This window comes from Ischnura elegans, chromosome 11 (genome assembly GCF_921293095.1).
Source record: "Ischnura elegans chromosome 11, ioIscEleg1.1, whole genome shotgun sequence".
Lineage (NCBI taxonomy): Eukaryota > Metazoa > Arthropoda > Insecta > Odonata > Coenagrionidae > Ischnura > Ischnura elegans.
In genome coordinates this window covers 89,358,087-89,374,385 of record NC_060256.1, presented here as the reverse complement: position 1 = coordinate 89,374,385, position 16,299 = coordinate 89,358,087, and the positions used below count along the sequence as shown (strand labels likewise).

General features: G+C 37.8%; 2 protein-coding genes across 2 annotated transcripts in view; one reads left to right on the top strand and one right to left on the bottom strand.

Moving 5' to 3' along the window:
- Positions 1–15,631, top strand: part of LOC124168358 (SET domain-containing protein SmydA-8-like) — a 30,805-nt gene extending 15,174 nt beyond the window's left edge. The window contains exons 2-5 of the mRNA XM_046546555.1: positions 9,833–10,232; positions 10,791–11,705; positions 14,013–14,150; positions 15,335–15,631. Of these exons, the coding sequence (XP_046402511.1) occupies positions 9,837–10,232; positions 10,791–11,705; positions 14,013–14,150; positions 15,335–15,478 (1,593 nt within the window). The 5' untranslated portion in view covers positions 9,833–9,836 and the 3' untranslated portion in view covers positions 15,479–15,631. The remainder of the gene's footprint in view (positions 1–9,832; positions 10,233–10,790; positions 11,706–14,012; positions 14,151–15,334) is intronic.
- Positions 1–16,299, bottom strand: part of LOC124168356 (eIF-2-alpha kinase GCN2) — an 86,299-nt gene that overhangs the window by 26,222 nt on the left and 43,778 nt on the right. The window lies entirely within an intron of this gene.

Here is a 16,299-nt window from a genome sequence, read left to right as displayed (position 1 = left end):
TATGTTAAACATGTGAATAACCAGGATGTCAAAACAGGCATCTGTGCAAGACTTGAAATTGCAAATAAGATCAACATGCACCGCTTACATTACAATAAATTTTTTCTCAGTCACGAAAAACCTCTTAGAATATTTTTTCCAAATCCAGCTGCCAGTATATTTTACTAATGAGAAAGATTGGTAAACGCTATAACATACTTAGGAAATGAAATATGTCTAAAATAATCGAGTTTATTACGCAAAAATTGCGAGAAATAGATGCTAGAAATTTCGAGTTATTCTAAATTAGCGTACATTCAACAGCCATTGCACCTTTGTCGATACAGAACGGGTATCTTTGTTCTCAAGAGCCACACACTATAACCACATTCCCTGGGCATCACCAAAGATGCATCTTTTCCTTCTTCAAAAAATATTTCAAAATCATCCGCGGAGATATACGTTATTTATCCTTAATAAATAAAGATATACATTATTCCCCCATAATTAAGGAAGCAAAATAAATTTTTCTGCCACTGCACCCAAATTCTGTGGTACAAGTTTAAGTTTGCAACAGGCGTGTTTCCTAAAATACCTCACAGCAGCTCGATGTCTTAACAATGCCCACTCTCCTCAAAAATTAGTTGGGAACCGGCCAGGCAGCAGAGTTTACAACACCCAACGCTGCCGTTCACAGCCAGAAATCCTCCAAGAAAACTCGCCTCAGGCTTCAGGAGTGAACGAGGTAACCACTGGTTCTTAACGTAGAAACCTGTCTCTTCTTCGTTCTTTGAAAGATATTACATTTTTTTACACTTGAAAAGAGAATGCTCAAATTAAGAGTAGGTAGCTAGTATACAGCGGATGCAATCACAAAATAAGAAACTATTTTATTCAACTAACTCACTGTAATACGACGAATATATCTTTATTTCATCTATCATTTCATCCCTCTCTTTAGATTTACTTAAAATATACTTTTAACCTTAACATTAGTTACATCGCATTATAATACTTCATAAAACTCAAAATTAAAACTAACTTTTTGGAATTAAGGGAGGGTTTTGCAAAGCGCAATCATATTTTCAGTATCGTAGCGATAAGGAATCAAAATTGTAGTCTACGCCCGAAAAAAAATAGCCATCGTGCTGAGAAAAGGAAAGGAGAACAAAGAGATATTAGGTAATAATAAAAAAAGAAATTCTCTCCGCTTGGATAAAGCGAATTTACGTCAACTTAAGAAGGGTAAAGTTAATAGAGCTTCAGGATTTTCTAAGCGATAGCTAATTACAATAATACAATTCAGTTTCAAACAATTTTTTTTTTAATCAAGTTGAAAGAATAAGGTGGATGACAAAATAAAAAAATTGATGTGATGGAATCAGTATAATATGGATCGAAATTTCACTTTTTCCACAAATTCAACGACAGAGTTTTGGAACCTTGAGTATTTTACATGTAAATCGAGAGGGAAAAGGCCCTCACTAATCCCAGAATTATATTCATAAAAGTTTTTCAACGATTGCTACTATTTTGAAATTAATTTTCAGGCCTTTTATATATTTTACAGCTTACGTTATTATCCCGTATTAAACAGTTTATTTTCAATCATTGGCGAACAGTTGATACAAAAAAAATGAAAATATCGAATATATTGGAACTCAATTCCGCATTATCAGGGAAAATTGCCCTAATAATGCGGAATTTCCCTAGTTGAAAAAGAAAACCCCCCAAACAAATAATGTAGACTTTCAGATCAAGATCTCAATGTATTCCTTGTGCATTGTTATCGAAACATATCATAATAGGCGGTATTTGAATTCCAAAAGAACGAGCAATCCATTTTTGCATTCCAACAATCACCAGTTTCTTTGCACAGGCCGTCGCTACCAGCAACATAGAGATCATTCAATCCTTTCAGACTCGGCGTCCAATATATTGGACACGAACTTTCAGCCAACTTATTGAACTCAATTAAAATTTCTGGGAACCTCAAGGACCCTATGATGAGAAAACTTTATATCTATAAGAACTATCGAATATCATGAATATTGGAGAAAATTACAGATTCGTCTTCAAATTACGCGTTTGTCAGTAACTAACATCAAAAACCTAAGTTTTCCTCTTTCAAAATTGAGTCAGGTCTGAAAGGGTTAACAGTTATGGACTTACGAAATCTGGCACAGGCTCCAAATACTCACGGCATCTTAGCAAGCGCGTAGACGGGAAGTCGCAATGCATGAAATGAAATCTACCTACTCCAGATGCTGGCCCGTGTGAGAACCATTTCAGAGCCTACATCTACAAAAATACTCTTAAAACGAGTAATAGGCTACTTAGATGGTCTGCACGACGTCGAATCCTGACTACGGGTGCCAAAAAAAAATTCATACCGAGACGTTGCTGTGTGCGCGGATCAAATAGCGATGAAATGAGGTTTCCATGTTCACCGCAGAAAGTGAACTAGAGGGTATTAATTTTATCATCCGAAACGGGTGCCTAGACTAAAATAGAGTCAATATAACATTTCACACGATTTAAATTATCCGTTCCAACTGGAATTACACCATATAATCCTGAGGTGGAGTGTGCTGAACAGATGAAACCGATTTCGTACCTCCTTGTTGACCGAAAATCAATTGAAATTAATACTAATACATCAAAATAATCGAATAGTAATACTCAGTATTTTCAGTAGCGATATGAAAATAGTTTACTTTGGAGTCGAATAGATAATTAATTTTGGGATCGAGGGCTATAACTACGATGGATTTAAATGAGGACAAATCTCAACCTCAACAAATTAAAAAAAAAATGAAAATAGAAATTGAATTTTCAAAACGCCAATAGAATTGGTCATTACTTTTAAGCGGGTATTATCCATTTCATAATCACATAATACATCTAATCTCGAATTATCTTGTTACGTGACCATAATAACTTGAAAAGTCCAAAATATATCATTTATAGATAGCTTCTTATGCTTCCCTTTAGACACACTTTATTGATGTTAATTCTAACGATACCGCGGATCAGAAGAAATCTTTCCAATTTTCCCGGTAGTCATTACCCCATCGTCAAAAAAAGTCTACAACGACATTCACTCGATTATCGAACGCAAACATTGAAGGAATCATAGGAAACTTACAATTATAGTTAAGTTATAATATAACAAAAAACAGCAGCTAATTTGGCATTAAAACCATTCCGACTTAATGAAATTTTAAGCTAAGTTTCTAAAAGGCGATGTATGTTCTCCAAAATTTGAGGAATTACGTCAGTTGGACATAAAGACAACTTAAGAGAAAAATTGTAGGAAAAAAACTAAGTCTCTTTGAAAATGCATATAAATTTTAAAAAAGATACGAAAACAAACTGAAAAGTTTCGATGCGCTGAGAAACTGCTCAATGCAGCTACTGAAGTCTTGAATTCTAAAACAGTACACGCCCATTCACCGAAGTTAAAAGCAAAAAACCTTCTTCTCTTCTTCTCCACGCAACCGAAGCCATCACTTCAAATTTCCCCATGAATAGATGTGCTACAACATGCAATATCCATTCATGAATAAAAATCAGAAGCAACGTACATTGCAGCCCAAATTATACAAATGAAATCAGTTCATTCCAAATAGTTGCCACGTGGAATTCACGGCTTCCATGGAGTGCTTCAGTCAAACTCGTTATCATAATTGATTCATTCAAATTCTAAAAATAAACGTGAAGTAGCGGCCCACTCGTCCTGAGTTGGTGACGCCATTGCAATCCTGATTTTTCTCTCGCAAAGGGAGAGCATTTCATTGAGGGATGGAATCGCACACAATCGTACACATCCATGTTTACATTACCTCTTTCTCAGTACGTTTTCGCAGGTTTTTCACCTCCCCTCTTGTGTTGGTGTTTTCCTGCTGTAGGTTTTTTTCCAATGATGACGAAAGTCAGTATCCTCAAGTTTATCCCACGTTTGTTCAAATCTTTTTACACTTGGTAAATGTAACTTTATTCACTTTGCATTTTTAAAGCATACTTCTACGCCTATTTTGTTATAATTTGACTTCATTTAGTTTCAAGAGTAACTTGAAAATGTATTCCTCTGAAAATATTTTATGCACGACTAAGGGTTGGATGGAAGATGAGACTTTGTAGTCCCATGTCGCTCAATAAAGACGAATTATTATCATTACAAGAATGTGAACGAAAACGGTCCACGCGAGGTCCATACCAAAGGTCGAATAGAAGCTGAGAAGCGGTGAACCGATCGACATGAGTTCGTGACGTCATCAAATTATATGCCAAAGGGTGCAGACGGTGGATTTTCGTCGCAAATAGCTGGAGGAGTAGGCGACGCATACTATAACGGAAAAATAGGGGTGTGTTCATTTCTCAAACTCGATCAGAATCAACAATGAAAAAACTGGTGAACGATTCCATTGACTCTCTTTTTTATTACAGCCACACGAATTCCATTCCTCATCAAGCACGGGTACAAGGACATTTCGCCTCGAAGAACTAGGAAGCAAAGATAGGCGATACTATCTCACGATAGTGGCGCGTTCCACAGATATCTCGAAGAAGAACATAGCACGTTATCCAGCGAGCCAAGTTGGCGGCAAACACATTGGCAGCCAGTTAGGGTGATGGGTTTTCTTAATTTTTATCTTTTTTCATACACATTTTTTAAAATTTTCATCTATTTTCAATTTTTAAACAAACTGGGCGAGTAATTCAACTAGAAAATTTTCTCTAAACAAATTTTTGTCGCACAACTTACACAACTCCTTAATTCTATGGAGGTGATCCATCAACATGTAGAAACTTAGGACCAACTTCAATCCGTCACATGTCTTTATTTTCACCTTCGCCGCGGCTTTTAGTCATATTTAAACATCTTTATTTCCCAACTTTTAATTTTTTGCGCCATAGTCGCGCAAAGTTCGGAATGGTGGGTAAAAAATGTGAATGGTTTGAACAAGAATACCTACGTAAAGAGGAAAATTACAGAGAGGATAACTTGCCCAGCATTATCGAAAATTGAAAAAAATATGAAACGCAAACAAAATGAAAAACACTGGCGATTTTCAATACAGTGAAAAGCAGCTGGATAAAAGAATTTCTCATCGTATTTTACAGTCACAGTGAGTGTATTCCTCATCAGGCTCGGGTACAAAGAGATTTCGCCTCGACGAACCATGAAATCTCGACGGTGGCGTGTTTCACAGAAGCCCCAAAGAAGAATAGAGCACGAAATATAATATCCAACGAGGCGATTTGGCGGCACACCCATTGGGCGGGAGTTCTTTCCCGGGGATTCCACGTTCCAAGTAATCGAGAAGCAGGTAGCCGGAGAGCGAGCTCAAAAAATGGTTGGAAATAGTGCGAGCCCTCTTCTGGACCACAATATCATCAAAGCGAAGTATAAATAACATTAAGAACGCAGTAGAGGAAAAGACAAAAGGGGGAGAGGCTTTTATTCGGCTACAGTTCCCTGCCGATTTCTCTCGTTTATAAACAAAAAAGAACTATTATTTTTGTCGGTCAGCGACCCAAATTCATGTGCTCACGATCCCCTAATACATCAGGCGATAAAAACTAAACGAATGAGGTCAACTTACTCAAAGCGTTTAACTTCAAATCCAGCCTATTTTTTCAAAATAGTGTCACACTATCTTTAATTCTCACCAAAAACGCAATAAAATACGATATTTCAACACTCTGATTCCATATATTATGCTTAAAATGAGGTTATGCTTAATATCTGAAGAAAAGAAATGATTTAACTCCGCAGAAAAACGAATTTTGCTAATAAAACAAAGGAAAAAATAATTTCTTCCAATAAAAAAATTCCCTGAGGTATTTTTAACTTCTCTTCCTATTCTCTACGAGCATAAAAACGATAAATTTGGATTAATACCAACCCACCTTTATTTATATTGATGTTCTGTGGTCAGGGAGGGGTTCAGGCACCACAAACCGTCCTTCACCAAAGCATTGGTAACGAAAAACTTGTTGTATTCATGAATTAGCTCTACTGAACAGGTGAGGAAGTCATCAAGTTAGAGTGAAAACATATTTGCACGAAACCGAGTGGCCCACTTATGTATATGTTTGTCATTTTCATTCTGTTTATGGAAACCACTAGCGGACAACTTAAACCCTAAGACAATTGGATATTTTTACGTAATGTAACTCGATTGTTCAGTGAGTAGGATTCGCACAATGGAGACAGAATTATTACAAGCATCGGTCAGAAACCTTAGTAGATATGCTAAATTCATTTTTTGTTGTTTTTTTCTTTCGCAAGCACATAATTATGTCATACAAAAAATTAATTGATCCCATAATTCAGCTGGCAGATGACCAATAGCTCGAGACGTAGGCAATAGATCGAGAAACGGAGAAACTATGAGATATTTATTTTTAAAACTCAATCTTAATTGAAAACTTAAAAAATTATGAACGAGTCTACTTTTTCTGGACGAGAACGGTGTATCGAATGACGATATGTACAGAAGAGCAAAGGCAAGATTTACGTTTTATTTGTACGAATATTATTTCTGTACCTCGGAGGTATCCCTAATTTTTCAGGAGAGCAGTTTTAAGACTTTAAAAATATTAACAAGTAATTACTATAACGTTAGGTTACTATATAAATAACATTATGATATAAAAATGTTTTAAAATTTTTACCTAACCTTCTAGTAATTCACTGGTTAATTTTTTTTTTAATCTTAACTCTGCACTCTAGAAAAATTAGGAAAACGGTCACTGTGTCCTTCACCACCGAGGTAAGAATTTTATGCTATCATATTCTTGACAGGTGTATCACTCGCGGTAGACGAATTATCCATTAAACAATGCTACATACATGACTCGCCATTGTATCGGCCACACTGACGACAACATCCTACGCAACTAGGGCCCCCTAACGAAGACAGCAGCAGAAAATTAATGGCATAGCAGAGTATACACCCGTGCCAAAACATGAGCTTGATTAGAGATCCTCACGGTCGCGAGAAATGAGAGCATTATAGAGACGATGCATCAAAACTTCTCGATTCAAATTTCTTGGCGACAGCAGCTCGAGCCAGGGAAGCTGGGATGTCCTGTTTGGAAAGCACGAGATGAAGAGGAAGTGGACGATGATATAAGGCGTCAAATGGGGATTGAGACTACGCCTAACATCTGAATGATTCCGTAAAACTAATGTAGACCACGCGTAAATAAAATGTAAACGCAAAGATGAAACTTGCTAATCCAACATTAAAATTTTAAATTGCTTTAATCATAAATATTATTTACTAAAATAATGAAAAAATGGAAATCACGACATTATACGGACTTCAAAACAGGCGATAACGGATCAAATTATAATTTCCGCGTATTAACTTACAAAAATAGCTAGTAGCGTCCATTAACTTCAATAAAAAACTAAGCACCCATTATACTCTCACTGAAGCATGGATTGATAAGGAATTCGTTCTAGAGATTGAGAGTAAGATTTTCCCACATTCTATTCTTTCAGCGAAAAACATTTTCTACGAAATGCAGGCACTTTCCAAAATGTAAACAAATTTTACAATCAACATTCACGAAACACTGCGTGACAGTAGCCCCCCCCCCTTTAATGAGATCTAAGAACAAACACACATGCGTCAAAAACAGTAAACATCTCGTTCACATTAAAATTAGAACAATTAAAAACTTATCTAATGAATCCATCAATTGCGAGAGAGCATGGAAAAAATTAATGACAGAACGAAAAAAATCCCCGATGAAAAAGTGGTGCATTCGTCACTTAAACGAGACAGGTGAAATCTTTTCCACCGCGCGATCGGAAACAGACAAATTAAGAGCACTCTCGATGCTCCGTAAAAATAAATTCCACCGGAGCGGCTACTACTCTGGGGAGTAGTGGCAGATTGGAACGCTTCGCCGTGAAGGACGAATAGGAGGGAAGACGAATGGAGATAGAGGGGCGGGGGAAGAGATGAAATGTTGGAGGGCGGGAGGAGAGGTATCGCGCGGCTGGTGGGCGGCCGCTGCCACGTGGTCTCCAACGAGACGATAAACAAACGTTGATGTGTACGCAGGAGTATAAGGCCGCGGCGAGAACGTACACTCAATATCGGAGAGCGATTATTTTAATACCGATAATTGGCGATTACATTAACTAATGACGGAACGTTAACTATCGAATTGTTGGGCCCGACCCAATACCGTGATATAGCACCCAATAAGTAACCGCCTCCCGATAAAATATCGCACATTTATCGATCGATTTTCAATCGTTGTTATATATCGCGATATTTAAATTGGACAACAATATATCGTCAATGGTCTTAACTCATTACCTGATATACTCAACATCATAATCAATAACCTTATGTATTTAAATATCGCGATATTAACTGATATTTCATTAAATCTCCCGCGAGGCCACCCCTATGAAAAAATTGTATAAACCTGTTTCAAAATTTTATACAATTTATACAATTTCCATGGTAATTGTATAAATTGTATAAAATTTTGAAACAGGTTTATACAATTTTTTCATAGGGGCATTCCTTCCCGCGCTCATTACCCCTCCTAATCCAATTCTCACTCCACCAAAGTATAAATGGCTCATTGCCAAAAAGTTCATCACATCGCCCATTCCCGCCACAATCCGCCCCTCGGCGAAAACCCATTTCATTTCACACGAGGCAATTCCCCTCATGCTACTCTCCGCTCATCTTCAGCACACACGGGTTTGACAAATTGCAACACGCAAGGGGAGAGATTTCGCTCGGCCAATGAACACCTTCACCGTCAGCAATAAAAAAATAATAACGCAGCCGAATGTAGCCAGCGCCTATAATCGAATATCACACGAGTTCATGACCGACACGCAGCGAACAAAACAACGACGGAATAAGCTTCTTTCACAACAACTTGACTTGATTTTACTTGGCGTATGTTCTGGAAAAGAGCGTGTGCCTCACGGTATATAAATATATACTAGAGTGCTCAAAGTGGTGGCAAACATACTACTGGTAGCAATGACTAAAAGGAGTGGCTTATGTTGAAACCCTGACTTTGGTATCATTATGGGAAATGATAAATGTTTCGAAATGAAATACTTAAAATGAAATGACATTGATTTCGCGATTGATGCGCAGTCTGTGCTGCGACTGAACGAATATTATATTTATAAGCCTGGGTCATGATAAGTTGGGTAACCCAAAGTTAAGATGCTGTAAAAGGGGTCTACTCAATGCCAGTAGTGGTTTAATGGGGAGTAAAAGTGAGTAAGGTCTTAGCCAGAAAAATATTTTGAGAGGGTTCATCTGAGTAGGGGATATACTCGATGAGGGGGGCTTCATTTGCAGGGGTTACACTTACGATTCAAGCTCCAAATATTTGCAGGAGGTTCCAATCCCAAGACCAAGGACAACTGAATAATTGCTCAATTTATCTATAATAGACTACTACATAATGATGCTTAATAATATTTCATAGAAGAAGAACCAAGGATTACTAGCTAGAATTCGGTTAGGAGACTTCAATAGGATAGTCTTGGTGCAAATTATTGCTCAGATATGCACACAACTTTGGCCCCACAAAATCAGCCATTATAATCATATGACAGATGCTGTCACAGTAGGGTGTCACTTTCTAGTAATTAGAGAGTAGGGGCTGTCATATAGCATGGACAACAAGTTCCTTCTGAATAGTAGAGTACTGTGAAATGTTGTATTGTAGCACAAGACAGGTGTTACTGGTTGTAGTGATTCAATTACAGCACAACACAGAACACTATAAAGTTCTTAAAATTAAATTCTACACAAAATTTTCTTCTTAATTTTCTATTTTGCAGAGCAATGAGCATACTTGTTGATGACCCAAAGTGGGATGCCCTGAAGACAACTAGCATCCCAATAACAGAGCAAATTACAAAGGATAGTAAGAGTGGACAAGAACTACACAATGAAGATTCTCAAAACTACCATATAAGCAGTAATGAGCAAGTGGGAAGACATCTTGTGGCCTCGAAAGACCTTATTGCAGGGGATATTGTTCTTCGGACTCTACCTTTGGCCACAGGACCACTATCCTCCAGTGGTGGCCCAGCCCCTTGCGTTACATGCTACGAGATTTTAGATGAAGATAATCTATACATGTGTCCCACTTGTGGGTGGCCAGTGTGTTCAGAAGAGTGTGCCGCTCATCCACGGCATCTTCCTGAATGCATGGCAATTGTAGCCAGTGGAGTAAAGGTTAGTGCCTTTATAAACTGTGCCTCAGTATTTGCCGAACAATATAATGCTAACAAAGACTCAATTCACAGATACAGAAAAGCTAGACAAAACACTAGAAACTGTGCATAACTTTTTAAAATAAATAGTTTTTAACCAAAAATTGTCATGGAAGATATATTACCTACAATGGAAAAATTAAAGTCTAAAACATTAACTACAGTGGCGTATTATCATGATAAGACACAGTAAATATATTTTGTTTTTATTTTTAAAATTTTATTTACATAAAATAGTACTTTATGTCTCACTACTTACTTTATGAAAGATTATCACAAATGATAAAACTTTGGTGTGGACAACAAAAACATGCATTGGGATTAATATCACACCGTAATATCTGAAATGCATCTAAAATATCTGAAAATAATGTCACTCTGAAGGCTTCAACTCCTAGGCAGTCACAATATTGGTTATAATTGATTGACATATTACTTATCTTTTGTATATTTTATTAATTTGAGGGCAACATAAAAATGTGCACATCCCTTTCTAAAATTTCCCTTCTAATTTATTTAGGTTTCCTTTGATGATCCAACTATGTGGGACTCCTTGTACGATTGTGTGATTTTACTGCGATGCCTTTCCCTCCGCATTTCTTCCCCACCGTCATGGGCTCAAATGGAAACCATGGAATCCCACGAAAACACCAAGCGCCTACAAACTCATCAACGACGATCCAAAGCACTAGCAGCTCTCTTTGAGGCACGCTTTGGTAACTCTTACGGCTCCACCAAGGCTGACGTATTGAGGATAATTGCAACGCTAGAAGTGAATGGTATGGAAGTATCCTCAGCAGGACACACACTTCAGGCTATCTATCCCATTGCCTGTCTAGCGGAACATGCTTGTATCCCCAGTGCATTCAGAGTATTTGGCTCACCGGATGAAGGTTTCCCCTTGACTCTAAGGGCAGCTATTGACATACCTATGGGGAGTGCCATTTCTTTGACCTACACAGATTCCCTGTGGGGCACACCCGAGAGGCGGACACACCTTTACTATTCCAAACTATTCCTGTGCAGCTGTAAGAGGTGCTCCGATCGTGAGGAGTTAGGTGCCTGTCTCACGGCTCTCAAATGTCGGAAGTGCGGTGACTGTATACTCCCCGAAAATCCTCTTTCCGAGGGCTGGCTAAAAGGTGCAAAGGCCGAGGGTGCTGAAAAGTGGTCTTGTAGGAATTGCAAGGAACGCATGGATGGTGCGAGGGCAAGGACGGCAGCTTGGCAGGCCAGTGAGTGGATTAAAGGATTGGAGGAAGAGGATGGGGTTGAATACGATGCTTATGAAAATGTTTTGGGCAAAGCATTAGTGAGATTGCACCCAAAGCACTCCTCAGTGATAGACTTGAAGCATTCCATCCTCCATCTCTTAAACCCACCTGAAGCATTGAATGACAAACAGCTGACAAAGAAGGAGTTGTTAGCCAGAGAGGCAAGTAGAAGTAATTAATTTCAAGGGTGATGAAAGATTATAAACTATTACAAGACCAATATATGTAATGTGAAAATACTGCTCTAGTAATTACTAGAAGTAGTTTTTAAACAATATAAATGTAAACAGTCTTGAAATAGCTTTCTCACATTCACAGTGTGCTGTTGATAATTTAATACATATGAATGCATTTAAAAGATGAAGGTTTGATGGAGACGGAATTGAAAGTACCAAGTAAAAACAAAAATTGCTATGCTCCACAATCAAAAAATGCCTCTTTCCAACCCAGGTTTCAAGGACACTGCATCATTATCATATCCAGAATATACCCACTTAAATATATCTGTTGGGATACAAGGGGCAGACAGAATTAGGAGGAAAAAATTGGTGGGCATTGCAAGAGTTTAAGAGTAAAAGAAAGTAAACAGGAGTGCCTAAGTGGTGGGGTTACCACATCAAATGGGAGGAGAGGGTTTTGGAAACAACAAACACTGGGTAGTAGAAATTTTCACCCCAAACCAACCCCTTATCTCTCACAGCCTACATTTCACTTTCCTCTCATCTGCCAACCAATAGGATCCCACTGCCAACTTGAATGTATCCCCATAAATGGTAATTAAGAATACTCTGAATACAGTAGACTCTCGTTATTACGAAGTTCACGGGACCGAAAAATCGGAGGTTCGTAATAACGAAGTTCGTAAGAACGTTTCTTTTAGGAATTGTCGAAAGGAATAGTGTATTATAAACGCGATTAAATTATGCGGAAATCCATATAGACAGGAAAATGCGTTTCAGTTTTTCAACAGAATACTGCGCCATGACGCAATCGAGGGTTGATATCTTCCCGAATACATGAACTCCGATATTCAAACTCGATGCGTCCCAAGACCTTGTTCCTAGGTTGATAAAATTACAGTCCGGCCACCGAGAGTTGTCCAATTACAGACAAAATGGTCTAGGTCCGGGGAGGGGGCAAGGCTGCCAGGTAAGAAAGGGAAACGCTTACCAAGTGTTCCGTGAAGAAAAGATCCGGAAGGGACGACGAGCGTGAAGGACCTAGAGGAATAATCACTTGTTCTGTGATTCGAAGAATGGGCTTATTTTGGTGGATCAGGCTTATTTCGGTGTTCGTTTATGCATTTGACAACGTTGTCTGACTAGGAGAGGGTGTGAGGTGCGTTTGGGGGACAGCGGTTGGCTTTAAACCGTGCTGGCGCAGGATTATCCGCCCATCCTATTGTGCCGTAATCGGACAACCCTCGCCAGCCGGACTGTATGTAATTTATCGCAGAGTACGGTTATCCTGCGGGATGCAACACTGCATTACACGTATGCGCTTACTCACGCTTGTGGCGAACTGATCTAGCGGGGCCTGCGATGCATTCGGAGCCGAAAAAATAGCTCCCCGCGGTGACGAAGAACGGGCGAAACGTTGAACAGTTCCTAAATTCACACCATTTTCATTGATACCTTATTCAGATCATGATCACAGTGAGAGTTTCCCAGCGCCACACCGCGTAGTATCGGCCAAATCGAAAGGCGCCAAATGTGAAATTTGAAAATTTTGAATGCTCGTATCTCTGAAAATTCGTAAATCGAATGTGCATAGGAAGATGTCTGACTGTACATCCTATTTACGAACGGTTATGAGTAGGGCACCCTGACTACACAGGAATGAAGCTAGTTATATGATGTTGCGTGTAAACTGAATAAAGAACCATAATTGACGCTCTTAGGCACAGTAAACGAGAATAACTTAAACGTGGCGCAATTATTGAAACTTAAGTGTAGTGAATATTCACCTAAATACCGTGACTTGTGCGTGCAACTTCGTAATAAAGCTCATATTGTAACCGCCGGGACCGGGACAAAGGTTCGTAATTTCGTAAAAACGAAAATTTCGTTATAACGTTTCTTTTACTATAGCTTGGATAGGCCTTTTCGACGGGACCAACGGTTTGATTCGTAATAACGAGAACTTCGTAACAACGTTGTTCGTATTAACGAGAGTCTACTGTACTAAGTTGCTTTCTGATGATGATAGAATATCACTGCAACCTTGGCTGGAATAAAGTTGTTTTCAAATTGTGGTCCATACATACCTAAAACATTTTGCCTTCATTTCAATGAGTCTGAATTCCATGCAATATTGGCTGGAGACTTCACAACTTGTATATTTTGCCAATCATGATTAATGGAATTGATGATAGGGCCAGATGTACCGATTGCCCATGATTTTATAGTGATACTAGTTTATTAATGTATTGTGATAACACAAGTATTTTTTCCAATTGGAATCAACAGCTACTTGAAGTGGCAGGAATAATTTTCCCAGGAATCTCACAACTGAAAGGAACATGCCTGTATGAACTTGCATCAAGTTTGATGGAAAAAGCAAAGAGGAAACAAAAAAAGGAAGAAAATTGTCAGCCCATCATTGTGGTAAGGGCAAAGATGCTACTCAGCCACCCTCTGCCGTTACTATGGGAACTGTGCTTCTCATTCGATTTTTAACCAAATAAACACAAGTAGCTACTCAGTGTCTTTGTTTATCAAATAAGTTTTTTGAAGCTTTGCCAAATAAAAGGCAGCCAATTTTGTCTCAGAAAACTTTCCACATTGAAACAATCTTTAGGCTCGTATTCTTAGTCGACCCTGTATATCCGTCCCTGCATAACAAGAGGCCCCTACATGCGTTTCTCAGTCGACCCTACATAAGTGGTGGGGGGTAATTTCGTTTTTAAGTTCTCAGAAATGACATATATGATTGCACAGTGCCAGTTTTCCACTCTGGTTGCGTAATGAGACCTAACTATGAAACTAATAAAAGACGTCCGATAATTTTCGGGCATAATGCTAGGGCAATGGCTTAAGGTAAATAAATAATCAGTGTCACCCGCCAGGTTGTGTCGGTACATTAATTATTGCTGGAAATAATCTAATATCGAGCCAAAAGTAGAGTCACATTGTCTTTAAATTAATGGAATTAATGGGTTATCAGCTATGAACTTATAATTTGGTATCCAACTACTTCTTTCTCTTCCAGAATTTCATGAATAAAATGTGTGGACAATTCTTGTGGAGGACATAAGTATCAAAAGCTTTAAAGCTGATTTTGTACAATATAAGATTTGCCAATTCTGGGAAAGAACTTACAAGTTGCAATTGTAACTTCCTTAGAACGGATTGTAAGCTTTCTAACCGAGAGTCAGTGTGCCGTGAGGGTTACGTACGGTTATGCCCATCACAGTTTGGCTGTAAGCCATTTTTCTTTTACCAATTAAACAAATTAAGCATTACATTGATGATACAGATTGATGATACATTTCAACAACCCAGAAATTACCATTCCAAGTTTGGAGGAAGAAATTCAGCAATGAAAATAGGGGGTTTTAACATAAGCTTTTTAGACTTGGAATTTGATGTAAAAAAGAAAGGATTCGCATTCAATTAACTTTGGGATTTGATCATTGACTAGTTACACAAATAATACAACACATTCTACTTCAAATCTAATATAAATATATATGCATGAATTGATTTCATTTTAGCAAAATGACTGGTAATGTATAACTCTCAGGCATTAATATGAAATACACCTTATCATTTCCTCCTTTCATTCACAGGAAGCAGAGAAGAGCTTTGAAGACTGCATCTACCATTTGCATTTCCAATCAAATTGTCAACCAGAGTACCAGCTGTTAATTGGTGCCAAAGAAAAAATGAAAGACCTAGTAAAGATGAAGGCTAACACATCAGCTAAATCATAAATAAGTCGATCTTGAAACATCAAATACCAACAGCACATGTTTGGTTACTGTGATATAACGAGATGTACCTCCATTAATTTACAACCTGTTAAAGAATATTCCAGATTGCCAAATTTTACTATTTTAAAATAAATAAAGGTGACTTCCTACAAAGTCATATTTTTTTACAGTAACTAATTGAGAAGAAGGAAGATTTACCAACCATGCAAATGATTACTTCAGTAAACAGCAGGGACAAATACATCATAAGCCCAATGGTAGAATGAATAAATACACATGTAATTGGAGAGATTCCAGAACCTTTTCCATTGGCTGACTTCATAAGAATGCACTACGAAGGGTAGAACTTGTGGGTACCTCCACATACATTCAAAAGTGCTAATGCAAGAGTTGGAATGAAATTCTATTCTGCTATATTCTTAGTTTGGAAGATATTTTTGTTCAGAAAATATAATTTATAACACGGACAAAGTTAAAAAAAAGTCAAAATAAACGCACAATTCCCTAAACATAAATAAAAGAATTTTTCAGCTGATAGGACGATTCAATAAAAAAATAATTAAATGTGATGACCAAAGGTGAAATATTTGATTATAGAGATATGATTTCTAATAGTGTACAAATAAACTGATAGCTTAAGCTTCTGATTTTTAAATCAAATTTGATAGATGACATGATATAGAGAAAGCATTATGATTCGATGATATAACATCTATGTAACTTGTTTGTCAAGTTCTTTGGAGCCCTAATCAGAGATATAACTGAAATGATAATTTAGCAACAAATATTTAACCAATTTCAGCCCAGAAAAATGTCTGAAG